Source organism: Aspergillus karnatakaensis (genome assembly GCF_047715665.1).
Source record: "Aspergillus karnatakaensis strain CBS 102800 unplaced genomic scaffold BJY04scaffold_20, whole genome shotgun sequence".
Classification (NCBI taxonomy): domain Eukaryota; kingdom Fungi; phylum Ascomycota; class Eurotiomycetes; order Eurotiales; family Aspergillaceae; genus Aspergillus; species Aspergillus karnatakaensis.
Genome location: NW_027395732.1, coordinates 325,308 through 350,016, shown reverse-complemented (window position 1 = coordinate 350,016; position 24,709 = coordinate 325,308). Strand labels below are relative to the sequence as shown.

Below are 24,709 nucleotides of genomic sequence, written 5' to 3'. Positions count from 1 at the left end.
TGCATGCTTTGGCCTACCGTGTGCTATTGACCTTCTGGCACGGTTGACAGGTCAACTACGCCATGGAGCGCCCATGGATGCGGACGCGCCGCAGGGCTATATGTACCTTGGCGGAGTATCATTTTCATTTGTCTCGTGGGAGAAGTTTGTTGATGCGGAGAAATGATCAATCTAATCCGCCAGCACGATGTCGACACGGACCCTATTGAAGTTTCTCGTTGCACGACAAGATCTCCTTGTATGTGGTGTCCTGCCCTATCAAATGCAACTTATCCAGCATTGACTCTAATGGTTCTAATATAAGGATCCGAGCAATGACCCGAACATTGGGTCTTCGAGGGGTAATGCGTCCTCAACAACCTCGGATACATTGGACACCATTACCGGGGGTGGTGACTCGACGTCCGCCTCGGCGCTCTTGTCAACATTGCTTCCAGCTTTGGTACTTGCAACTATTTGGTTCTCACTCTTCCTGATCTTTCGCCGAACCCAGTTGCGATGGTATGCTCCGAGGAGTCATTTACCTTGCTGGCATCAGCAGTACGTTACCACCTGTAATCATTGTCTTGTAAAGATGTGTAGCTTAACAGGTGAACTAGTGAACGAAGCCCGCAACTCCCCACAGGCTGGGTCAATTGGGTTGGACAGTTTCTCAAAATATCCGATGCACATGTTCTCAACCATCATTCTATGGATGGTTATCTCTTTCTCCGCTTCTTGAGAGTTCTTTGCTCAACATTTTTCATCGGCTGTCTGATCACATGGCCAGTGCTTCTTCCAATTCACGCAACAGGCGGTGCGGGTAACACACAGCTCGATGCATTTAGCTTCAGTAATGTGAATGATTCCAAGCGCTACTATGCCCATGCTGTCATGGCATGCGTGTACTTCAGTATGTATCACGCCCTATATTCTGCTTGTTGATAGCTAATGATGCATCAAGCGTTTGTCTTCTACACCGTGACCAGGGAGAGCATATTTTACGCAAACCTTCGACAGGCGTACCTGAACTCACCCGCATATTCTCATCGAATATCATCCAGAACAGTCCTGTTCATGTCGGTCCCGGAGGACTATAAAAGCGAGAAAAAACTACGACAGGTTTTCGGAGATACTATTCGCCAGATGTGGATAACCTCTGATTGCGAAGTGCTGGAGAAGAAGGTGCAGGAAAGGGACAAGTTTGCTCACCGTCTGGAAAGACTAGAAACCAGATTGATTCGAAGTGCAAACAAAATGCATCTGAAGCTCCTTAAGGCTGGAACGATCACTTGCACTGACTGTAATGATTGCGAATTCAGCAATTCTGCTTTCTACCACAGGATCCAGCGGCCAACGCACCGTCTCGGGCTTTTTGGGGAGAAGGTTGACTCAATTCGCTGGCTTCAAGAGAAGCTGGTGGATATGGACACAGAGATTGAAGGCCTTCAGAAGAAGCACCTGAATGGCGATGCAAAGCTTCTGACAGCAATCTTTATAGAATTCAACACTCAATCGGATGCTCAAGTTGCACTTCAGACTTTGTCCCACCACCAGCCCCTTCATATGACGCCACGGTTTACCGGTATATCTCCTGACGAGGTTGTCTGGTCTGCATTGAACCTTAGTTGGTGGCAGCGCATTGTGCGAAGGTTCCTTGTGCAGGGCGGTATCGCAACAATGATTATCTTCTGGTCCATCCCATCCGCCCTTGTCGGCGCCATTTCCAACATCACCTATCTTACTACTCAGATTCCATTCCTGGGCTTCATTGACGACCTTCCCGAAGTCATCAAAGGTGTCATAGCAGGACTGCTGCCAGCAGCTGCTCTGGTCCTTCTGATGTCTTTGGTCCCGATCATTTGTCGCTGTATGCTCGGTTTCGCTTCTTATGATTTCAATGCTAACCACTCTATAGTCTGTGCCCGGCGTGCTGGTGTCCCGTCCGCATCCCGTGTCGAGCTCTTCACCCAGACTGCGCACTTTTGCTTCCAAGTTGTTCAAGTCTTCCTAGTGACAACCTTGACCTCTGCAGCCTCGGCAGCGACTGCACAAATCATCCAAGACCCGCTATCAGCTAAAGATCTTTTGGCCGAAAACCTACCCAAGGCTACAAACTTCTACATCTCGTACTTCCTCCTTCAGGGTCTCACCACCAGCTCCCTCGCTGTTGTTCAAATCATGAGCGTGCTAGTGTTCAAATTCATAACCACCTTTTTCGACGGCTCTCCAAGACGCCTGTACGAGCGCTGGGCTGCTCTCAGCGCCATAAGCTGGGGCAACGTCTTTCCCGTCTTCACAAATATGGGCGTAATAGGTCGGTCCACCACTTAGGTGTTACTTCTAATCAATCAGAGACTGACACTTCCTTCAAAAAAACAGCCCTAACATACTCATGCATCGCCCCCCTCATTCTCGGCTTCTGCTTCGTCGGCCTCTACCTCGTCTACCAAGCCTACCGCTATAATTTCCTGTTCGTCTATGATATTCGCATCGACACAAAGGGGCTCGTCTACCCACGCGCCCTTCAACATCTCCTAACAGGAATTTATCTCGCAAATATCTGCATGATTGGCCTATTCGCAATTAAGTCCGCCATTGGCCCACTCATAATAATGGTCCTCTTCACAATCCTCACGATCCTCGCGCACCTCTCCCTTAACGAAGCGCTAGCGCCCCTGAATACATTCCTTCCGCGCACCCTCGATGTCGAGGAAGAGTTGCAACAAGCCAAGGAAGAAGAATTAGCTCTTCTACAGACAACACCTCGAGGCCGCTGGTCCTCGGCGTTCAAATGGTTTCATCCAAACCTGTATCGAGACTTCGCGGCGTTGAGAAGAAAGGTCCGACGAGACCACGTGGAGATCAAATACTCGGACGAGGAGAGAAGGAATGCGTATTTTGAGCCGTGTATCACGAGCCGCATGCCGACGATCTGGATTCCCAGGGACAAGTGGGGGGTGTCGAGGTGGGAGGTTGAAGGGACGGACGACAGGATTCCGATTACAGATGAGGGGGCGCATTTGGATGAGAAAGGAAAGATTATATGGGATAAATTTGATCCTGACTTGCCACTTTGGGAGTTGAAAACGCTTTATTAGAGGATTGTTGCTTTGTTGATGGTCCCCTAGTCGTGGTGAGTGCAGCTTGAACTGGAAGATCACGGGTTTTGAATTAGGATGTTATGTGGTGGGTAGGTAGATGGGTTGGCCTTCCTGTCCCATTTTGATGTCTTATTCTTCAACGAGTATAATGATGAAATTAGATGAAAGCTATATTTGCCATATGAATTTGAGACATACTTCAACAGGCGTCACGGCTTTACACAAAGCCAACAAGATATAGCCCATGGAGATCAATGAAAGTACGCATACTAACTAACCACCTAAACAGTGACTGTGAACTCAACCGTATTCGCCTCCCCGTCCACGCGAGGATAGAACTCAAAAGTGAACACCGTTGTCTGCCCAGCAGCAATGACTGCGTCAATAGCTCCAGCCGTGAGGATCACGTTCTCTTCGTTCCAGTTCCAGTGGTTGTTGTATGTCTCAACACAAAGTCAGCCACCAAACCCAGCAACGAGTTGTTTAGAAGGATCTAGAGAAGGTAGAACTTACAGCACGAGCCTGCTGAAGCGGACCAAGCCACTGAGTCCAGTCGTCGAAGAGGTACACGCCAGAGGTAGTAAGTGCCTTCACGGCGGCAACGGTGGGTAGACCATTCCAGTCAACCCCGATCCAGTAATCGCCACCAGCAATTGCGGAGGCCGATGCAGAGGTTGATGCCAGAACAGGTGTATCCCACTGGACGATCTGGATGGATGGCGAGGCGGCACCGCCGTCGAATTCGAGGGTTAGGTTTTCGACGACGCCGGGTGCAGAGGAGGCAGTGTACTTGGTTGACAGGTAAGAAGTGGAGAAGACGATATTCTCGCCGGATACAGAGTAGTCAGAGCTGGACAAGACGGTACCGTCAGATTCCGTGATGGAGACAAGAGAATTCCCGTTGAAGAGGTAGGGCTGCGTCTGTGCGGTGACTTGCTCGCCGACGCGGTGGAAGATATAAGCAGAAGATGACTGCTCCATTGCGGAGGCATCTTCGGTGCTATCGGGCAGACTATTTGCTGTGTCACCGTCTGTACCGACAACCAGTTGCAGAGTTGTTGGGTCGCGCCATTGGCCTATTGTGCGGTCGAGGTGGTCTGCACCGTTGTCCCAGATTATTGTAGAGATACCGAGGTCAGCGGTGACGCGCTGGAGATGGTCGAAGTATTTCCAGCGGGCGGCGGGCTCGGTGTTAACTGAAGATGCGTCGTACTCGCCCAGGATTAGAGGAACATCGGTAAAGTTGTTGCGAATCAGTTCAAAGTCAGTAGTCAAAATATCTTTGTCGGCGTCTGATCCCCAGATTGTCTTTCCCCTGGTAGGTAGTGAGCTACGAGGGTCGTATGAGGAGAAATAGACTCTTACCATGCGCTGAAGATGAAGTCATCTGTAAGGGGTTGTGAGTAGCCAATCTGCATAGAACAATTGATATCACTTACAAGGACTATAGTAATGGAATTGGATGGCCCAAGGGTTCGTGATGTTTTCTGGAGCCTCGAACCACTGCGAGGTCTTGACGCTATCTTGACCACCACCGACGAGGTTAACAACACGATCAGCGTTATAACCGCCGGCATCGGAAATAGCTTGAAGGAAGATGCCGTTAAGCTTGTTAATTTGTGCGCCATGTTCAGCAGTGTTCGCTGGAGGCTCGTTGATGGATTCGAAAGCAACCAGACTTGATTTGCATGCTAGTTTAGTACCAATCTGATACCACAGCCTGTAGAATTTTTCTTCAATTTCGGGTATGTTTGCGTCGGGGAGAGTGACATCTGCCCATTCCCATGAGTCTGTGTAAACGTTAGCCGGGAATGCGCTTAGGGCTGAGCTGTGGTAGGGACTCACCGTGGTGGACATCCACAATAGCGTATAGATCACGAGAAGTGATAATGTCTAAAACATCAGACACTCGCTGCAGCCATTCTGGCTCAACAGTCCAGTCAGGGGAGCCGCTCGTGAAATGATGAGTCCAAGTCACTCAGTAGAATTAGCAGCTTGAATGGAAAGTTTGTTGGTGCGAGTAGGTACCTGGGAGACGGACGCTGTTGAATCCCGACTCTTTGATCAGATCAATGGTCGCTGCCTGAACAGTGGCATTGTTCCAAGAGCCTTCGTCTGGAATGGCATCAAGAGTATTTCCCAGATTCCATCCAGGGTGCAGATTCGTAACAAAGTCCTGAGCCGTGATAGGGTTGAATGTTCCTGTACAGACAACAGGATTCTGTGCGTACGCAACTTGCATAAGAGCAGTAAGCCCCGCGATAGAGAATAGCCTGTGCATCTTGATCTAACCCTGGTAGTACCGGACTTGCCGTTGTGGTGAACCGATCTCGATTTAATATAAAACACCGAAGGAATACAGCTCCTTTTATACAAGTATCCATCATCGAAGCCCCATAAGCAATTCGGTCATTTCGATCATTTCGCAGCTAATCCGCCATGGCGGCCCCGAATTGTATTGTTTCCGGCTCGAAATGAGCACATAAATTGTGTCAAGAAATGGTGCTAACAGGGGGTTGAAACGCAGGATTGCCCGAATGGGCGGATTTCATCCGTGACCTCTCCATGGCACGGACCTGCGGACCGTTGTGTATAGAGCTGATGGTTGCTTTGCGTCATATAACGTTGGATTCTTCAGCCCGTAGACGAGGGTTGGAGAACCAAGAGGTGCCTAGCAAAATGACTGTTGGTATGAGGGTGTTTTCTCCAATGGCAGTACCTAGTATCAACAAGGCTATGTGGAGCCATGGCCATACCTTAATCAAAATAACACCTTGGGCGAGAGGATTCTGGGGATGCTGCATAACATAGCCGAGTACGGAGAGTGGCTCTATTGCCTGTTCCTGAAAAGCCAACGGCTCAGGATTGTGGGAGACTTAGAAAACCCCCGGAAATTACCCAGATTAATTCTTCAACACCCCGCATGGATTCATCTATTCTTCTTCCGAGTAAGGAGTTGATCGGCGACAATTGTTGCGAGTGCTCGTCTTGGGCCGTGGTGGATTAGGAAAGGAAGCAAGCGCCCGACTAGGTATCAAGTGATGGCTCGTGGTGGTCAAAGGAATAACGTGAATTACTCTCAACTTAACACGGAGAATGGTGTTGGCCATCATCCGAAAGGCTTCATGTATTTATATATAGTAAGCGTTGGTCGTATTCATCATAAAGTAGCTAGGATACATTAAATGCGCCAAATCGAGGCGTCTATATAAACAGTACATAGATAGAATCATCATCATCTTTCGTCATTCCGTCATCAAGGTCCGGTATACCAGTATAGTGTTATAAACATATATACTCGCTTCAGTCTTTCAATCGGGCCGTCACATGACTATACAGTCCTTGTTCCTATCCCTGGGCCGCTCCGGATACCGTGGACTATATTGATTCCTTTGGTAAGGATTTCGTGGAGGCGTAGCCATGACACTAGGGTTCCGTTGCGGGGGTGTATATGCCTGGTCTTTGGCTGACTGTTCATAAGACGGGGGTGGAGCATCGTCATCCTGATGTGCCGGAGCACTCGGAGCACTGGGTTGAAGGTGAGATTGGGAATGGCGCGCGTATGATTGGCGTTGTCGGTTGTTCGCTATAGGTATGGGCGAGCTAGCTCCGAGGTTGGCCGCACTTTGCGAGCGATTATGCGTAGAATTAGACTGCTGTTGCACCTCCTCCTGATACTGAAGTGAAAGTGCATATGCATAGTCCGCGTCCGCCTGCTCTTGGGCGGAAGGCGCCCTTGACTGTCGAGATGCGTCATTGCTTGACGTCCGTGGGCCCGATGGATCGGGCTCGCGAGAGGAATTGTGGCTGACAACCCTAAAATCCCCAGCATAAAAACTAGCGTTGGATCCGGTCACGTCGACAAGACTTTCCCACACAACTTCCGCATGGTTGGAATATCCAGCGTCGGTGACGAGAGTGAAAAGCTGGTCAAACTGAGGATGTTTGTAAAGAGTTGAGAAATGATCGTTGCGGAATAGAATCGAAAGGGAGCCTGGTTGAAGCGTTCTCTCCAATTGCTCAAGGCCAAATGGGCTTAGTTGCGTCGCATTTTCAAACTCAGTGAAACGCTGAATCGCCTGGATGTCTGCCATGACCCTTTCTTCTTCTGAAGTTAACGGCGTCCCCTGAAACACTCGGTCCTCCAGCTCTTGTTTGCGGAACGGGAGTAATTGAATATCTTCGAAGTTTTGGCCTATCCGCTCCAATGCCTTACTGGCATCCGTGGATGGGGGTGCTATCCACCCGTGCACAAGCTCTACCCCAAATGTGCTATAGAACTTGATATCTTCAGTCCGGAAGAAGATTCCAGGTGCATCATTTGACTCCTAATCGCGTTAGTATCCATGCCATGCAAAGCTATGTTTTGACCATACCAAAGTGAGTCGCGGATTAACGTTCATGCCAGTGTGGAGCATGGTCAAGAATCGGCTTAGGGCTTCAATGTCTGGAAGCTCGTCCTCGGGACCCAGACGTGTTGTTAACTCATCAAAGAGCGCCTCAATTAGTAACCCCAAGGAAATCTGCTCCCTTGTCCGCAGAGCCCTTACGATGGGAGGCGTAGTGCTGTAGCCTGCCGCACGTAGGATAAGGGCATTAACCAATGCTAGCAGGGGACATGGTCCGTTCTTATTCTGAACCAACATGGGTGACTCCCTTAATATTCCTGTGGAATCCTTCCAGTTGATGTGTCTAATTGAGTAAGTCTCCGCTCGCTTCTCCTGTTGTTCCGCAGAGTCATTCAGAATCCCAGCGCTTCGGTGATTCTGGGAACCAGAGGGTGCAGCTGACTCCGCAGAATGGTTGGCACCATCAGACTGGACACTCCGAAGACCGACTGGGCGGCCATACCCTTGGATCGTGGGTATATCAGCATTTGATACCGGTGCCTCTCTTCCATTACTTTCGACCCTCTGGTATTCTTGGGTTGGGGAGTCTTCAAAATCAATCAGAACATGAGATGAGCCGGTTGTTGCTGTCGAAACAGTGCCCGGGGTGCTTGTTCTAGGCTGCAGAGACGGCCGAATCTGGAGTTGCGACGGTGCAATATTGGCGCCGCCAGAGGTAGCGGAGGCTTCCTGAGAGCCAATAGATGTGACGCCTGTTTGTTGGCCACTCATTCCTGGTCCTTGGGGTTGCTGTGTTGCCGATAGACTAGACTCGTTGGCCCATGGTGATTCAGATTCTACATGCTGGTCAAAGAGCGATAGGCGAGCGGTCATTGGTATATAGCCCTCATCTAGAAGTGTCAGTACAATCGATATGCCAAAAAGACCTGAGAGACAGGGTGTACCTTGACCTAAGCCACGGCTTGCGTCATCTCTGGAAAGAGATGATGCGCGAGAATTCCTATCCTCCCACGAGTTAGGTTCTAGCTGCGAAGCTTTTAAGAACGGATTGTTCGACTGCAGCTGCACCGGAGGTTGACCCAGATACTCCCAGTCCGAAGTATCATTGGCCCCTTGATTCGGCTGCAACTCATTTGCAGCCATCCTTCTTTGAGTGCCTGAAAGAACTATCGGAGGAACTCGATCCCCTCTTTTAATATCCGCAGCCTCTCCATCACGTAGGCCACTGTCTATACTTGACTGTATACTCGACTGGTGGCTGGAATCGATGGTTCCCCTCGGGCTCTGATTCGGGTTTTCGACGAGTTCGTCCGCCCATGGATTCGGGGTGTCCGTAGACGAGGTCCGAATCGGGGACCTTTGCGCCTGTTCCAAGGACATCAAATCGAAGGCCGGCGACGTATTCAAGTCGGGCGAGAATACCGATTCCTGCGATGGAATGCGGCGAGGGTGTGGAGAGCTCTGGGCTCTGGTCGGACGGGTTAGGCGCTTAGGCGAGGGCGAGGAGACAGAAAAGGACGTCGGGGAAGATTGTGAAAGCGAAGAGCAAGGTTGGAAACGGGCATTCCCTTGGCTAAGGTTGTGAAGGTGCGGAGGAGCTCGTTTTCGCAGGACCATGAAGGCGGATTTGGATAGGACGGTTCTCGGACCTGCCGGGCAAAGGATGAAACTCTGGGCACGCTCGAGAACCAATAGGACGTATTTGACAAAAACGACGAATGATGCGGCTATGGCAGGGCAACGGGTCGTTAATCCGTTGGATAAATAAAGAGAGAGGCGAATAAGTGAGTCTGGCGTTATTGCGAGAAAGCTGGACTGTATACGTAACCGGGGGCTTAGACGGCGAGTAAGGCTGAAGCAGAAGCACTACTCCAGAATGAGGCAAGTGTGCGAAGGGCTCCAGGTTATATGTGCCATGCCGCTGCCCCTTGCCGGACCCTGATTCTTGATTCTGGGAAAAGAGAACTGGCAAAGCCAAAATTCGATAGAAGCAAGCATATATACGTCAATCGATAGGATCGGTCAGATAACAGGCACCCAGATTCCCGCAATCAGCGAGCTCTCTCCATTGGCTGTGGGGGCACCAAAGAGGCCAACAGCTACTACCAATTTCTGGTTAAGCGGAGGATGCGGGTGCGAGAATAACCCGTACACAGCCGTATCAGAGGTCCTCATAATTTGGCTGCCTGTATGGCGAATCCTCCTCCGATGCGCGTAACATACCGTAAAGGAGCTCATCTGCCTCATCATGCCCCAGCCACACTCCCCGCCCTGTCCAGCCACAGCAGAGTTCAAGCATGTGATATTATTGTCGGACCAATGTATGTCCGGGGGAGTACTTATGTAAGCCACTTATCGAGCTCCAGTGGTCCGTGCGCTATCGCAAAAAAAGTCAGGAAGCAGCGCAAGCTACATATCAGTATATACTTCCTGGTGATATTATCGTGGAGGAGAAGACAAGACATCAATTAGGATCTACGGAAATATGCACTCCTCAATTCGGCCGAATCAGGTCGTCATCCTGCGACTACCTTCAGAGACAACGAAGATTCAGAAAGTCGTCCCCAATACGTATGATTTTAATCGATTCACTCATTCCTAACGACATAGGCTGACTTTGGATCTAGATTAATCAACTGCGGAAAATTCGGATCTTTCCCTGCGAACCAGATCATCGGACGCCCCTTCTACCTCACCTATGAGATTCTTGAGACCCCCGGCGACAGCCAGAGCACCCGCCTGCGCATCGTGCCCGCAGCCGAACTACATGCCGAGTCATTAATCGCTGAAGGAGAAGGCGATGAAGAACTAGAAGTGAATGGGGAAGGATTACCGACACGAACGAACCAAAATATCGTCGATGATGCATCAACTCAAACACTTACACTGGCGGAGATTGAAGCGCTCAAGAAGGAGTCAACGGGTGCGGGGAAGGACATTATTGCGAAGATCTTGGAGTCGCATAAAACTCTCGACCAGAAGACGGCGTTCTCTCTGGCCAAGTACACGCTCCGAAAACAGAAGAAATATATGAGACGGTTTACGGTGTTTCCAATGAACGTCAGCGCTCTCACGAATTTCATGCTGGAGAACAAGGATTCTGCTCTAAAGAGTATGGAGCTGAGAGATGAATTGATAGGGCTGGTCGGATGCTGGGGCAATGTTCACCATGGTGGCAATGCCTCGTTGGAAGAGACATTATCAAAACCAAACGGCCGCTACCTCGTGGTAGACGAAACAGGAGGTCTAGTCGTTGCCGCCATGGCAGAACGCATGGGTCTACTATATCCTGATGAAGAGGAAGAGGAGGAAGAACCAGAGGCAACCGAGGATAATGGTACAGAAGAAACAACTGAAAAGACACAACCACGGACCCGTCGCCCAGACCAAATGTCCGCCACAAGCAACACAATAACCCTCATCCACGCCAACAAACAACCCAACACATCCCTCCTCAAGAACTTTGGCTTTGACCAAGGCGTCCCCGACGAATCCCATCCTCTCTACACAAACCTAAAGTCCATCTCCTGGCTTCAACTCCTCGACCCCGAAGCCGATCCTATTTACGCCCAGGAACCCGCCGTAATCCCCGACGTTGAGCTCGCAACCCTTAAGACCAATAAACGCAGTGCCTATCACCGGAAACGCACCCGTTGGGCTCGCGCACAGAGCGTCGTCAACGAAGTTCGAGCAGGCGGTTACGATGGCCTCGTCGTCGTAACTCTCATGGACCCCGAAAGCGTCCTCAAACATACAGTCCCTCTCCTCCGCGGCTCGGCCTCTGTAGTCGTCTACTCACCTACCGTCGAGCCCCTCACCGAACTCGCAGACCTCTACTCCACAGGGCGGAAAACAGCCTATATCAACAGGAAGCGTGACCTCGAAGAGCAAGGTGAGGAAAAGGGCGCTGACGGTGAATTCGCCGAGCTATCCAAGAACTTCCCTTTGAACCCGACGTTATTGCTGGCTCCGACACTAGAGACTGTCCGCGCGCGGCCGTGGCAGGTTCTTCCAGGGCGATCACATCCGATGATGTCTGGGAGGGGAGGCTCCGAGGGGTATGTGTTTCATGCGGTTAGAGTGATTCCGACGACGGAATTCATCCAAGCAGCTGGAAATCCGGGGAGGAAGCGGAGAAAGGTTGCGCCTGGGCCCACGCAGTCGACTGCTACGCCGGGGAGCACGACAAGTGCGGACGCTGAGATGAAGATGTGATGAACTGGGTCATACATTGGACAAAAATATTTGTATAGTAAGACTATGATGACAATATACAAGTCTAGGTAGGTCTTGACGTTGGTACACGCTTGATCTGGATGAATTTCAATGAATGTGCTCTCACCACAAACCTTGAGCTTTAGCATCCCACTACTGAACAATATTCGTGTCATGGGTATGGTTTTCTGAATTTATATACGGTACGTCACATTTAGAGGAAGCTGAATCAGAAAGACCGTGAAGTCTTCGCGCTAGGTACGATGAAACAAACTCAGACTTTATCCTAGAAGCTCTTGCCCATGAACTTTCTCTTTGTGAAGCTAAGCCAGAACTATCCCCATTATTAGCAGTCATTCTTCCATTACGCTGGCAATGATATTAGTGGAACGAACCTTCGAGGGACCAACACCACCGGGGTATAATCTCGCAAGCAACCGAATCGCAATCTCCTGTCGAACTTGAGAAAGGTATCTGCACAACTTAATCAGCGTATTTTCCAAATGCCAAACCTCAGGGTAGACCCACGATCGAAGCGCCTCAGCATCCTGGCGATCTCGCGGAGGCTCAAAAGCCTGGTTTAGAGGGAACGACGCATCACCGGGGATGGCGAAGCTGTCGAGCGCAACGTTGGTTAAAGCCTAGAGACGATTTCGTCAGCATCCATGCTCATAGGGCCAGTATTTCACCTCTGTTAGAGGACTCCGGGTGAATATACCTTCTCCGCTTCACGGAGTGTCATCGTAGACTTGACCTTCCCCAGACATTCGGTGATAAACAGTGTCCCGTAGATAAGCATGCGGTCGGCAGGGCCATTGATCTCGAAGTTGCGGAACAGGACATTGGCCCTGAAGAGTGATAGGATCTCGTCAACGCAGTCGTATGATTCGTTATCTGGTTGGATGTCGATGTCGGCGACGCCGGCTGGGAGGGTCGGAAGAGTGTATGCGGGGCCGCGAGTGCGGGTGCGGAGGGGTAACACTGGGAAATTGCCTGCATAAAAAAGAAAGGACCGGTCAGTTTGCGCCCATAGCTTCCATATCCGCCATCTTCTGGGCTCGCTCGGGGGGATAATGCAATGCGGGGAGAATGCAAGCGTACCGATCACGGGGACATCCCGGTCTTCGAGGAAGATGGAGTGGTAGGCCTATTTCGAGGTTAGACTGAGGATGCTTCGAAACAGTTTGGAGGCAACGCCCGGACAGGCGACATACGGGCATTGTGAGAGTGGATATGACAGCGATTGAAACCCCAGAGCCTGTCCAGAGGAGTAGAGGTGAGTTGGCGGGAAGATGGCGGAGCTGGTACCTAGCGGGAGTTCGCATGTCATCACCGCATTGGCGCTGGGCTAGTTAGGTATGAGGCTGGTGCTGAGAGCTCCGCTCCACAGATTTTCCGGCGCCGAACCTCTTTACGCGCTGCTGGACCTTGACGCGTCGAGGTCTGCCATATCCTCAAACTTTGGTGATTTCGCGAATTCGATCGCTTCTTGAGCCTTATTCTCGAGCTTTCAGTAGAAGACAACTCAAAAAAGCTGCCATCATGTCTGATTTCGACGATGATATGGATGTTGACGCTCCGGCGTCCAAGAACGCTATTCAATTCAGCTCTGATAACACCGGCGGAAAGTATAAGAGAGCAGTGGCAGATCTACCCGTCGAAGCTCAAGATAATTTACCTTGGTGTGTCTACACTAATCGTACTCATTGTCGCAAGCTACTGACTATTGTTAGGGTAGAAAAATACCGTCCAAATACCCTCGACGATGTCTCCGGTCACCAGGATATTCTAGCTACGATCAATCGATTCGTCGAACAAAATGTACACGCTATATATCATACTCCTGGATCCTGAAAGCTAATTCTGGTCCAGCAATTACCTCATCTCCTCCTCTACGGCCCCCCGGGTACTGGTAAAACATCCACAATCCTCGCATTAGCCCGTCGGATATATGGCACGAAAAACATGCGACAGATGGTGCTCGAACTCAATGCTAGTGACGATAGAGGAATTGATGTTGTTCGAGAACAAATCAAAACTTTTGCAAGTGTGTACACCCATAGTGGATGGATGACATCGGGCACATACTCATACGAGACTTTCTCTAGGCACGAAGCAGATATTCTCAATGGCACCGTCCGCCACCGGCAAATCCTCCCTGGCATCCTTCAAATTGATTATTCTCGATGAGGCTGATGCCATGACATCCACCGCACAAATGGCTCTTCGTCGGATTATGGAGAAATACACAGCCAACACTCGGTTCTGTATCATCGCCAACTACACCCATAAGCTCTCTCCCGCCCTCCTTTCTCGATGTACTCGGTTCCGCTTCAGTCCGCTCAAAGAGCAAGATATTCGCGTGCTAGTCGACCAAGTAATCGAGAAGGAAGATGTGCGCATTCAACCAGATGCGGTTGATAGCTTGGTCACACTAAGCCGTGGTGATATGCGTCGGGCCTTGAACGTTCTCCAAGCCTGCCATGCAAGCAGTAAGCGCACCTAAGATCCTACCTGTAAGGTATAGGTCCTCAAGTTAATCACCTCAGGCAAACCACTTCCGGTCAAGAACGCGCCCAAGGACCAACGTGTTGCCCAGCCCGAAATTATAACGAACGAGACGATCTATGACTGTATTGCCGCTCCACACCCATCCGACATTCAGCAGATCATGACCACACTTCTTGCAACTAGCGATGTCACATCATGTCTCAATACTCTTAGCACACTGAAGATCAACAAGGGTCTTGCTCTAGCGGATATTCTTGCTGCCCTAGGCGAGCAATTGCAGCAACTTGAGGTTCCGGCGCAGACACGGATAACCTGGTTGGAAGGGCTGGCAGAAATTGAATGGCGTCTTTCCGCTGGCGGATCAGAGACGGTTCAGACTGGCGGCTTGGTTGGCGTGATTCGGAATGGATGCGAACTGATGGAGAAGGCACGATAGGACTCTACCGATCAGCAATGAACAGCTTTTAGTTAATAACAAATCCGCACAACCACGGCGTGTGTAAAATAATCTACTGAACCTCACCTCAGCATGATTTTGTACTTGTACTATCTAGTAATGATGATTGGTCAGAGTGGGGTTAAACTGTCCGTCTTCAAATTTCTCCGCGGTTATCAGATCCTCACCGAGCACGCCATACGCTTAGCCATGCTTTGAGCCAACCAGCATCTCGGACAAGAAAGTCAAGCACTGCCAGACCAGTGGCTTGAATGTATGAATGGTTTCGAATAACCCCTTGATAACATTTCTCTACGAGTCCCTTCACCGTTCCAGATAGTGGTTCCGTAAGTCGGGGAGATGGCCGTCGGACGGACACGCCCGATACCCAGGTAAACCGTAGTTTGAAAGGATCTCGTTCTCCAGGGCTGGCAAACGAGCCTACGCCCAATGGCAGTCCCTTCCTATATCTCCAATGCAACTTATTAGGTAACACTTACTCAGGCACCTCCTTCTCCAATAAATGGTCCAGTGATGTTTGACATTCGACCTTCTCAAGGACCAGCTTCCATGATAAGATCCCGCGGACACTGCTTGAAGCAGAGTCTATGTCCGAGGAGAAAAGGCACGAGAGTCGACCCCACCCTCGACTCATTTCTAGACCCCGCTATAGCATTGTAGCTGCTGCTCTGGAGTCTGGTTCAGGGAAATCAAGGCACTGACCGTCTGATGGCTGCGGAAATGCCTCCCGCATGGGAGAATACCGGAGCTAGAGGTGCCTCTATTTAATTCCCATCATTCCCACTCTGCAGCAAGTCCAGTTTCTTCCCCGTTTGGTTCAATTCCTCTATACCCTCGCCATGCGTTCTTCTCTTCAGCTGATGGCCCTTTCGGCCCTTCCAATTGCCCAGGTATCCGCTGAGAAAGTCCTCGGCGCCTATATCTTCGCCCGCCATGGTGATCGCACGGCAAAGATTCTCAAGAACACCCAGCTCACTGACCTGGGCTACAGCCAGGTCTACCTGACCGGCTCTGCCTACCACGACCGCTATATCAACTCGAGCTCCTCTCAGTACATCGAGGGCATTAGCGAAGATGTCGTCAAGCTCAGCCAGCTCACTGCCTCTGCGCCAGCCGACGCTGTGCTCCAGAACTCCGCTACGGGTTTCCTCCAGGGTGTCTACCCTCCTGTTGGTTCCGTGTCAAGCCAGGAACTCGCCAACGGCACCACCATCGAGTCGCCGCTTAACGGTTACCAACTGATCCCGCTCTCACTAATCGACTCCGGGGCCAGCAGTGAAGACAGCACCTGGCTGCAATCCACTACAGACTGTCAAAATGCGATCGCCAGCAGCGACAGCTACTTCAGCTCCTCGCTATACAAGGACTACCTCGAGTCATCCGCAGACTTCTACACCTCCCTCTCCGCCCTTATCAACACCTCCTTCTCCACCGCCGACACAAGCTTCAAAAACGCCTACGCCATCTACGACTACCTAAACGTCGGTTCAATTCACAACACAACCAACACTCCGACAACCTCCCAGCTCCACGAGGCTTTCCTCCTCGCCAACATCGAACAATACAACCTCGCCTACAACTCCTCCGAGCACATCCGCGCAATCGCAGGCTCAACCCTCGCTGCCGAAATGCTCCTAGGCCTTAACGAGACAGTCTCCGAGAAGGGAAAAGTGAAGCTCCACGTCGAGTTCGGCTCCTACGGCACTTTCCTCTCCTATTTCGGTCTCGCGCAACTCCCCGCTGCGGATGTTGCATTCACCGGGATCCCAGACTACGCTTCCTCAATGGCCTGGGAACTTGTCACTAACTCCACATCCGACTCTTTCCCTGATGAGGAGGACATCAGTGTTCGATTCGTCTTCCAGAATGGAACGCTCACCGATCCTTCGGAGTTGACTACCTACTCGCTCTATGGACAATCGGGCCCTACAATCCCGTGGAAGACGTTCGTTGAGCAGACGAAGGAGATCGCTATTATGTCTACGGGACAGTGGTGTGAGGCCTGTGGGAACACGGATGGGCAGTGTGCCTCGTCCTCTTCTGATTCCGACTCTGCATCTACCAACTCCGAGTCTAGCAGTGGAGGCGTCATGTCGAAGGCTGTGGCGGGTGTTATTGGCGCTATGGTGACGCTTGCTGTTATCCTTGGCTTGCAGGCGCTGTTCTTGCTCCTGGGTGGATTCAGAGTTGTCAAGAAGGGTGCGGCTGTTGCTGCTGCTGCCGAGGTTGCCGAGAACAAGGCTTAGGCGTGATATTGATGATGGATATGAGATTATGGGGAATGGAAAAAATCACTTAGGCCTTGATACCTGAGTGAACGCTGCTGTAGTATGATAGCATCACGATCTGAGTTCACGATACGATATATTGCAAATAAGAAATGATTTCATGACACGCCATGGCTAGGCAATCTCGTAGTGCCTACATCTCATAAAATCCACATACCTACAGCATGTTAGATTCTCTAGTCCAAAAACACCAAAACCCCATCTCGATTCTCAATCCTCTCATCCAACCGAACCCAATCCCTCCTCCATCCCCCATTCCCATTTGCCAACTCCGCCTCCAGCACTCTCCCACCCTCAATGAGTCTCGCATTCTTCGCGGAAGCTCCAAAGTTCCCATTTCGCTTCCACTTGAAGTGCCCGAACTCATTCGTGAGCACGCTACTCAGCGGAAGTCTCGACTCACGCCTATGGCCATTAACCGCGCTGCAGTGCGCGACAAGCTCGTGGTTTCCATGTAAAGCGATACCAGAGGAAGTCGCGGAGAAGTTTCCTCTCAATTTCGGCTGTGCGGGGACAGCAGCAGGCTTGGGTTTCTTCTTGTCTTCATGGTCGGAGTCAGAAGAGGATGAGGAGGAGGAGTCTCGGCGGTGGAAGCCGAAGCGGGATTTCTTTTCTTTCTTCTCCTTTTTCTCTTTCTCGGGTTTGTTGTGCTGCTTGATTGCGTCTTGGGCTAGCGAGCCTGCGATGGCGCCGCCGATTGTGCCGAGAACGCCGTGGTGGACTTGGTGGCCTGCGTAGGCGCCTGCTGCGCCGCCGGCTAGGGCTCCCAGAGCGCCGCGGTCATTGTCGGTAGAGGTTGACGGTAGGAATTGTTGTGCCTGTGCCTGAAACTCGGGGGGTGCATCTTGTGGGTAGCCTGGTTGGGGTTGGTATTGAGGTGGGTATTGTGGTGCGTTTTGGTAATGGCTAGGGTACTGATTCTGATATAGGTTTGGGTAGGATCGATATTGACCCTGTTGGTAGGGTGGTTGTTGTTGTTGCTGATAGTATGATGGAGGAGGCTGCTGTTGGTATCCACCGTAGTACTGGTTCGGCTGTTGATACTGATTGGCACCCTGGCCTGGGTATGGTTGGTAGCCCCCTTCGCTTCCACCTCCAGCAGACGGTGTAGCTGCGCTTGGAGGGTAATGAGAGTACGGAGGCATAGGACTATGACTCCCATTGTCCCTAATGGGGAATTTGTTGTCTCCGTAGTACTCTTCAGACGACATAATGACTTTTGTATGGAGCAAGTGAGAAGGATTTCTAGATAGGATAGTAAATCTTGAGTGAGAAATAAAACCTTCCAGGAGCACTGATGTGTTATAAGAGCGGACCTCCCAGTTCGAGCGGCCTTGATTCCCGTCCAGGGCTGAGGCTCGCTAGCTCAAATAGGAAGGTGGCCCTGTCGGAATTGTGGCGGTGCTCTCAGCCCTACTCCGCACAGCCACAATATCTACAGCTCCAGTAGTCAAGCTTCGCGAGCTGAGATGTCGGAAACACTCTGAATATGTATTGATCAGAGCTTCATTCCGTCATATTGCTGCATGTGACCTTTCACCCGTGGGGGGGAAACTTCGGAGGGGCATTCGCCGACAAGGCATCAACGATAGGAATCTTAGCTTTTCTTAGCGGCTCCACTTGCACTGGCTGGCTTGGATTTCGAGCAGAGCGGCCGGCCGCAGGGAGCATTTGCAACGTTGGGGGACTGTCACGGAGCACCGCCTGGATCGGGGGCCGTAAACTATGATTCGAGAATCGAAACTTGCTCCAGAGGTCCTGCGAGTTGCACGGCAGAGATGTTGTGAGATAGAGTCCTGTGCTCTCTAGCAGCATTGATCGGGTGGTTGTTCTCTATCGAAGGCGGCATTTGCACTAATCTAATCCAACGGCTCAGATCTGTATTGTAACAAAGATGGGTGCAAAAATCGTGGAAATATCCATCACCTCGACCACTCCATCTCCCCAACCCTTTCCTTCTTCCTCTCTCTCTCACGATCCCTCTCCATTCCCCTTCTCCTCCCTTTACCACTGCCACTGTTGATTTCCTTCTCTTTTTGCCTTGGATCAATCACCATGAGACTATCAGCTTCCTGATGCTCCTTCCTCCAGTTGAGGTCCTTGCCTAGCGTATCCTTGCCAAAACGGAGCTGGTGACTCAACCAGTCGGCATCATTGACGTCCTCGTCGGGGTTTTTACCGGCGGTTTCCCCACTGTCGTCATCCCAAGATTTGCATGATTGGCAGTTTGCGATGAAGTGAAGGTCACAGAGCTGGGATTCTTCGTCCGCGTCGTCTTCCGGTGCGGATGTATTTGTGGTGGGTTTAGATGATGAGTGTTTTATTGTGTTTGATGGTTGAGAACCTGAGTTCTCAAGTTTGGCCTTGAAGGCGTTGAACATCTTGAGCGCCTCGGCTTCCGCGCTGCTGCTGCTGCTAAAGCCTGTTATACCGTTCGATGTTGAGTTGGGATTGACACTGCCTGGAGGTGGTCGCTTACGCCCGCGAATGGCTGACTCGGGTATCATAGCTTCGAGGGCTGATTTGGATTTTGCGGAAGTGGCTGGCGCTTGCACAGTACGGCGCATTGACGCCTTGAGGTTTTCAATTTCAGCATTTGTTCGTGATAAGAAGGACTGTCTTGGCTGTTCGGGGGTGGGAGACCGTTCTGGTGATTCGGGGTCTGGTAGTGGAAGTTGGTTCGCGTGGTCTGGTGACTTTGGTCGATCTTGTGGCTTTGGTGATGGTCTGCGTGTTTCTGGTTTCGGTGACGGAGAGCGAAATCGCTTACGCGTTGAAGATGCACCCTTCGTGGACGAGTCCTTTTCTGGAAGCCCCGTATCCGTGACAAGTGTAGGGTTGAACTTCGGTTTCGCAGGTCGAATCGGCATGTCCTCCTCACCCTCCTCCTCATCTCCTCCAAAGCTCAACAAAACCTTACCTGTCTTGGCCTTCTTCTTCTTCTTCGCAGCTGGCTTCTCCTCCGTCTTCGTCGCAGTCGCCGTAGTCTGTCTCTTCTTAACCTTCCCAGCCAACGGTCCCAACTCACCCACTTCGCAAGACGTAATCTTCACCGGGTAAACCGGCCTCTCCGTCCCCTCCACGCGTTCCGCATCCACAATCTTCAGGAAATTATACAAAGTATCTCCCTCCACACGCCCGAATAGCGTACACTGCCCATTCAATTCCCTCTCGGTATTCGCCAGCGTAATGAAAAACTGACTCCCATAAGAGCCATCCTCGCTCTTCGCCATGCCGACAAGTCCGCGCCGGTTATATCGCAACCGGCTGTGCATCTCATCGCGGAGAACAACCTTTTCGTTGGGATCGCGCGCATCGGGGTCGTATTCGAATTCGGGATACTCATATATAGAGGTGCCGCCAGAGCCTGTGCCTGTTGGGTCGCCGCCTTGAACGATAAAGTCGGGGACGACGCGGTGAAAAATTGTGCCCGCGTAGTAGTTGTCCATGCAGTGTTGGAGGAAATTGCGACATGTTAGTGGTGTTTGGGTTGCGAAGAGGGCGATGTGTAGAGGACCGAATGTTGTGTTTAAAGTTGCGGATGCGGTCGGCGCCGGCTCGGTCGTGTAATGAGAGGACATTTTGTTGGAGGTATAGCTGTTTGGCGTCGAGTTTGTATTGAACCTTGACGTTTGGGGGAGAAGGGTAGGAGCTCTGGAGCTAGCGGAGCTCAGAGGAGGCTATAGGTGCGGCTCAGCCCTTCTTATTACTGCAATAACTAAAACGAAGGAGCTGCTTGATGAAGGATGCAAGGCAATTTGCTGCCCTGGGCTCGGTCGCGTGGAAGTGGCGGCGTGACTCGTGAGGGAAGAAAAGTGGTGGACCCGACCGGGCTCAGTTTTGAAGCTTTTCGGGGAAGTCTCGGCCAGTCACGTCACGTCTGCCGAGGCCGGCATAGAACAGACCTCCCCAGAGAGCACCACAGAAGATCACAAAACAAGGTGAATCCGAGTCTTGACCTTTCTCATACATACACCATAATTAGAGTACGCTCCAGTCAATTATTGGGTATCGCTAAGGGAACTAGACCTACGAAAGGGCATGGACAGGATACACTCTACTTAGGCAGTGTTGCCATCCAACATCTGTGCTGATACAAGGACATGCTGTGGTGTTCGTAAATGACCCGCTGCATGATCAATTGTCGACAGAGTGAAGACATCGTCACTGCCATGGCTAATTGATGCTTGAATGAATGGATCAAAGATAATTATGATGTATGCTCTATGTGAGGCTAGGAGTGTCAGATGAGTGATGGGTAAAGCGAAGTAGGCAATCAGAATCCCAGGCCCGGATGTATACTTCGTCTGTCTCGGATGGTATATAGGTAGGTATATAGAGAAATAAAAGGTGTCCTGCTGCTGTTGACCAGCAACGCAAATCCAATGTCATTGCTCCGTATTTGCGTCTGAATTTGTGTTTGGTAGTAACTCATCAAGCCCTGGCTTCCAATGTCCTTCATTAGTACGAGACATATGAGAAAGTAGTATGTATAAGCATGACCAAAGAGAATGGATCGCGAAAACAACGCTTCAAGCTTTCTTCCGCCGCTTCACGCCTCCTCCGTTTCGCTTACCTCCTTGAGAGTCGTATCCCGCGTCAAGAATTCCCACGCCGTATTGGGCTGGGTCATCAATCGGGTTGCTAGGGCTTGTGGATTCGCTATCTGTGAGGGTTTCTACCACACGTCCAGGCCTAGTAGTAGCAGGGTTGGAGGTAGCGGTGTTGGCTGAGGCATGGGAATAGCCGTTGTTATCGAATCCCTGGAAGAACCCGGGGCTGGGTTGATGTGAGTCTCCAAAGAGCTCGCCGTCACCGGCCAAGTGGTCGAAATCAAACAGGTCGTTTCCATCTTGTTTGATTGGGTCATCCGGGCCGGTGGTGGCAGCAGGTTCGACTGTAGGAGCCGCATGACTAGCATCTGCTGTGTCCCCATATTCTAGATTTCCCCTGTCCTGTGGCACATATTCCGCAAAGTCGGTGAAGTAATCATTGTTAAAGATGTGATCGAGTTCAAGAGGAGGGGGAGGGACAGCCCCATCGGCTCCGATCCCAGGGATGGTGCCGTTCGGGCTGAGGGGTTGCAGTAAATTGGTCAGGTTCTGTACGGAACGATCCTGTTCGGCTTGCATCTTCATCAGGTTATCGATTTCAGACCTAGTGTTGGCGAGGCGAGTGGAATAGTTATGAGGCATGGGCGGTGGGATTGGGCTTATTAGGGCATTGTTCTGAGATGTAGGCCCGCCCGAGTCAGGGCTCGTCTCGTTTGCCATGAGGCGAAGCATATCTGCACGTTGATTAGGAGTAAGAGGAACGTTACCGCCCGAGGTTTCGAGTGACGATAAAACGTTAGGAAAATCTGAGTAAGTGGTGGGTATCCCATTTCGCGCGTTGGTATTCTGTATGACCGACATGATGTCCCGCTGCGGGTATTGCTGAGATTGCTGAGCAGGAGAATCCTTCGAGCGAGGACTAGCATCGAAGACCTCCTCGATTTGCCCAGAATGCGTGGCACTTGGCTGCCGTAGATGATTTCGAGACTGAGCGCGATCGTATGCTGTCGAGGCTGGTGAGAGTGTTGTCGCCCGACCGTGGCGTTCAGATCCTGGCGGTGCCTTGAGAAGTAAGGGTTGCTTCTTCAAAGATCGTGGCCCACCAGGACTGTTCATCGAAGCAGCATTCAAGGAGCTCAGCGAATAATCATCTCCCATGTCAACAACGTTGCCTTGGTCCTGCGAGATTGCCCCAGCAAAGGAGCTTGCAAGATTCTGGCCTTCCTGGCCTTGAAGGCTGCGGTTATACACAGTGGCAAGGAATGTTAGTATGGCGTTGATCGAGTTCTCATGACGGTTGTGTTGCTCCTGGAAATTCGCGGCCTGCGCGTAGAGCTGCTCATGTTCCCTTCGTAATTTGCTAATGGTGCTGGAGATGATCTGTTGTTGTTGACGTATAGCTTGCAACTCCCGATAAACATTGCTGAATTGATCTTTTGGCAACGGCTGTTGTTGTGCAATCAATGATAGCTGTCGATTACGAGAATTGTCCTCCCGTGTTGCGGCAGCGCTATCGTCACCGTAATCGTCGGTTTCATGTTCGGCATCCTCCGTCTTCACACGTACATATCCTTTACCTGTTTTAGCACCTTGTCCGGTTGTGTTTTTCGGTTTCTGGATCAGCCATAAAAGGTCGGGGTGGCCACGTTTGAAGTATGGGTTGGCGTATTCGCTAGGGCTCTTATTCTTCCGCTCACTGGCCCGCATTGAATTATCGGATAAACCCACTTTTTTGTGAAACCCGTACATGTTCAGCTGTCGCACGAAGGAGGCATAATTGTTGTGCTTGAAGAGCTCTGGAATGAGGGTCTTGGCGAACTCGTCCTCATCCAATACGATGAACGAGTTGCCATCATCAGACCATCGAATTAGTTCGGTGTTTTTCGATTCGTCAAGAAAACTGGATTGCAAAGTTAGTCATTCGCAGCCAGTTTGTAGTCCGAGTTGATAGAGTCACATACCTGCTCAGTTTCTGCACGAATGGTGGAATTTGCTTGCGCTTAGCTTGTGCCTCTCTCTTGGCAGTGAGCGCGCGTTGATAGAGTTCATCTAAGCTTTCCGACCATCCGGTCTCGCCAGACCCATTACCTTGATCAGACACAGAAGCCGAAGGTGGGTCGTAACTGCGGCTCCTACTTGCTATCTGGGTTGCAGGCTGTCTACGGGCAACCTGGTTCGACGCGGTTGAAGCAGTAGGGATATCTTGGGCTGACGCTGGTAGTGTGGTGGTGTTGTAGGAGTTTGTATCGGGGAACGAGGTGGGCGTCACTGAGTTGGGCACTGGGTTCTGGCCCCATTGCAGAAATTGCTCATTCGACAATGGCGACGTAGAAGGCTGGGAATAATTTGGTAGGCCAAGCTGGGGATGGACAACTGGAGATGTGCCGGGAGCAGGTCGCTTGCGATTGATACCTTGAGGGCTCATTGCAGGCATGCGGACGGTAACCCTTGAGGCTGCGCTTGACTTTCGAGATTATAGGAGGGCACACCCTAGCCCAGTATCCGTTGGTGTCGACGAAAGCCGTGCAACCTGGTAGGATAGGAAAAACTCAAGTCAAAAAATTCCCAAGCTTTCACGTTCGGGCGGGTTGTATTGCGGGGTTTGATAGTTGGATGCGACTCGGCACAACTTTTCACAACAGTAGAGCAAGCAAATCGAAGCCGTACAAATGATCCTCAAGTGTCTCAAGTGGTATCGTTGTTGACGGACAGGAACACGAAGGAATGGAGATGACGGGTGGGAGGAGGAAGATGATGAATCGCGGGTACGCGACGGGCGCCGTTAAGACTAAACGGAGAGGACGGAGAGAGGACGGGGATGGATAAAGAACGGTGATTGCTGATCCAGAAAAGATGAAACCTGCGTAAGCGATCAGTTGCAGGCAAGCGACGGATCAATTGAAATGCAGCTCCAAGGCTGATCGATTGACATTGGCAGGCCGCAGAAACCGCGGCGGTGATGGAGAAAAAGCGCTATGGTAGGGTCGCTGGTTCACAATGATTTTGGGGCGGTGGAGGGGCGGAGATATGACAGGGCGGCTGACGGCAAGTGGAGGGAGCGAATGACTCAAATGCAGTGGGATGCAAAGCAGAGGTGGTGCGTCCAGCAGAATTCAGGATGGAAATAAACGGCTGCAGGTTTTCGCTGCTGTTCAAAAGATAGATTTTCCCGGCGCTGGTCAATCATGGATGAAGTCAAATAGTATGCTCGCTGCTGATTGGACGAGTTGCTGACTCATCTACTTGCACGTGC

The 24,709-nt window shown here is 51.1% G+C and overlaps 11 protein-coding genes across 11 annotated transcripts; 4 read left to right on the top strand and 7 right to left on the bottom strand.

The window, feature by feature from the left end:
- Positions 1 to 79: 79 nt before the first annotated feature.
- BJY04DRAFT_50877 (putative DUF221 domain protein) lies at positions 80 to 3,110 on the top strand. Its single transcript, XM_073720530.1, has 6 exons — positions 80 to 238; positions 305 to 540; positions 600 to 892; positions 944 to 1,849; positions 1,898 to 2,296; positions 2,362 to 3,110. The coding sequence occupies exons 1-6, from the start codon at positions 188 to 190 to the stop codon at positions 3,078 to 3,080; spliced, it is 2,604 nt and encodes an 867-aa protein (XP_073572063.1). The 5' UTR covers positions 80 to 187; the 3' UTR covers positions 3,081 to 3,110.
- Positions 3,111 to 3,364: 254 nt separating this feature from the next.
- BJY04DRAFT_227397 (putative extracellular endoglucanase) lies at positions 3,365 to 5,364 on the bottom strand (the record flags this gene model as incomplete). The annotated part of the gene is made up of 6 exons (XM_073718619.1): positions 3,365 to 3,526; positions 3,597 to 4,398; positions 4,449 to 4,470; positions 4,523 to 4,873; positions 4,929 to 5,060; positions 5,112 to 5,364. 6 exons carry the CDS (start codon positions 5,362 to 5,364, stop codon positions 3,365 to 3,367), a joined length of 1,722 nt encoding a protein of 573 aa, XP_073572062.1.
- A 322-nt stretch (positions 5,365 to 5,686) lies between these two features.
- Positions 5,687 to 6,154, bottom strand: BJY04DRAFT_187517 (uncharacterized protein). Its single transcript, XM_073711058.1, has one exon. It carries the CDS (start codon positions 5,885 to 5,887, stop codon positions 5,699 to 5,701), a length of 189 nt encoding a protein of 62 aa, XP_073572061.1. The 5' UTR covers positions 5,888 to 6,154; the 3' UTR covers positions 5,687 to 5,698.
- Positions 6,155 to 6,202: 48 nt separating this feature from the next.
- On the bottom strand, positions 6,203 to 9,390 carry BJY04DRAFT_187516 (uncharacterized protein). Its single transcript, XM_073711057.1, has 3 exons — positions 8,377 to 9,390; positions 7,460 to 8,322; positions 6,203 to 7,411 (listed from the first exon to the last, which is right to left on the bottom strand). The coding sequence occupies exons 1-3, from the start codon at positions 9,047 to 9,049 to the stop codon at positions 6,407 to 6,409; spliced, it is 2,541 nt and encodes an 846-aa protein (XP_073572060.1). The 5' UTR covers positions 9,050 to 9,390; the 3' UTR covers positions 6,203 to 6,406.
- A 256-nt stretch (positions 9,391 to 9,646) lies between these two features.
- Positions 9,647 to 12,387, top strand: trm6 (tRNA 1-methyladenosine methyltransferase subunit GCD10). The gene is made up of 3 exons (XM_073711056.1): positions 9,647 to 10,003; positions 10,060 to 11,981; positions 12,043 to 12,387. Exons 1-2 carry the CDS (start codon positions 9,918 to 9,920, stop codon positions 11,645 to 11,647), a joined length of 1,674 nt encoding a protein of 557 aa, XP_073572059.1. The 5' UTR covers positions 9,647 to 9,917; the 3' UTR covers positions 11,648 to 11,981; positions 12,043 to 12,387.
- On the bottom strand, positions 11,762 to 12,964 carry BJY04DRAFT_50824 (actin-related protein 2/3 complex subunit 3). The gene is made up of 6 exons (XM_073720529.1): positions 12,862 to 12,964; positions 12,749 to 12,794; positions 12,366 to 12,640; positions 12,176 to 12,288; positions 12,043 to 12,121; positions 11,762 to 11,981 (listed from the first exon to the last, which is right to left on the bottom strand). The coding sequence occupies exons 1-6, from the start codon at positions 12,865 to 12,867 to the stop codon at positions 11,934 to 11,936; spliced, it is 567 nt and encodes a 188-aa protein (XP_073572058.1). The 5' UTR covers positions 12,868 to 12,964; the 3' UTR covers positions 11,762 to 11,933.
- A 148-nt stretch (positions 12,965 to 13,112) lies between these two features.
- On the top strand, positions 13,113 to 14,776 carry BJY04DRAFT_187511 (replication factor C subunit 3). Its single transcript, XM_073711055.1, has 5 exons — positions 13,113 to 13,329; positions 13,381 to 13,468; positions 13,520 to 13,694; positions 13,756 to 14,139; positions 14,197 to 14,776. Exons 1-5 carry the CDS (start codon positions 13,190 to 13,192, stop codon positions 14,592 to 14,594), a joined length of 1,185 nt encoding a protein of 394 aa, XP_073572057.1. The 5' UTR covers positions 13,113 to 13,189; the 3' UTR covers positions 14,595 to 14,776.
- A 51-nt stretch (positions 14,777 to 14,827) lies between these two features.
- BJY04DRAFT_187510 (histidine phosphatase superfamily) lies at positions 14,828 to 17,009 on the top strand. The gene has a single exon (XM_073711054.1). It carries the CDS (start codon positions 15,455 to 15,457, stop codon positions 16,859 to 16,861), a length of 1,407 nt encoding a protein of 468 aa, XP_073572056.1. The 5' UTR covers positions 14,828 to 15,454; the 3' UTR covers positions 16,862 to 17,009.
- Positions 17,010 to 18,344, bottom strand: BJY04DRAFT_187509 (putative glutamine-serine-proline rich protein). Its single transcript, XM_073711053.1, has one exon. It carries the CDS (start codon positions 18,112 to 18,114, stop codon positions 17,080 to 17,082), a length of 1,035 nt encoding a protein of 344 aa, XP_073572055.1. The 5' UTR covers positions 18,115 to 18,344; the 3' UTR covers positions 17,010 to 17,079.
- A 6-nt stretch (positions 18,345 to 18,350) lies between these two features.
- On the bottom strand, positions 18,351 to 20,698 carry cwc27 (putative peptidyl-prolyl cis-trans isomerase). Its single transcript, XM_073711052.1, has one exon. It carries the CDS (start codon positions 20,482 to 20,484, stop codon positions 18,826 to 18,828), a length of 1,659 nt encoding a protein of 552 aa, XP_073572054.1. The 5' UTR covers positions 20,485 to 20,698; the 3' UTR covers positions 18,351 to 18,825.
- Positions 20,699 to 21,193: 495 nt separating this feature from the next.
- Positions 21,194 to 24,416, bottom strand: BJY04DRAFT_187507 (heat shock factor family protein). The gene is made up of 2 exons (XM_073711051.1): positions 23,418 to 24,416; positions 21,194 to 23,356 (listed from the first exon to the last, which is right to left on the bottom strand). The coding sequence occupies exons 1-2, from the start codon at positions 23,888 to 23,890 to the stop codon at positions 21,436 to 21,438; spliced, it is 2,394 nt and encodes a 797-aa protein (XP_073572053.1). The 5' UTR covers positions 23,891 to 24,416; the 3' UTR covers positions 21,194 to 21,435.
- Positions 24,417 to 24,709: the final 293 nt, after the last annotated feature.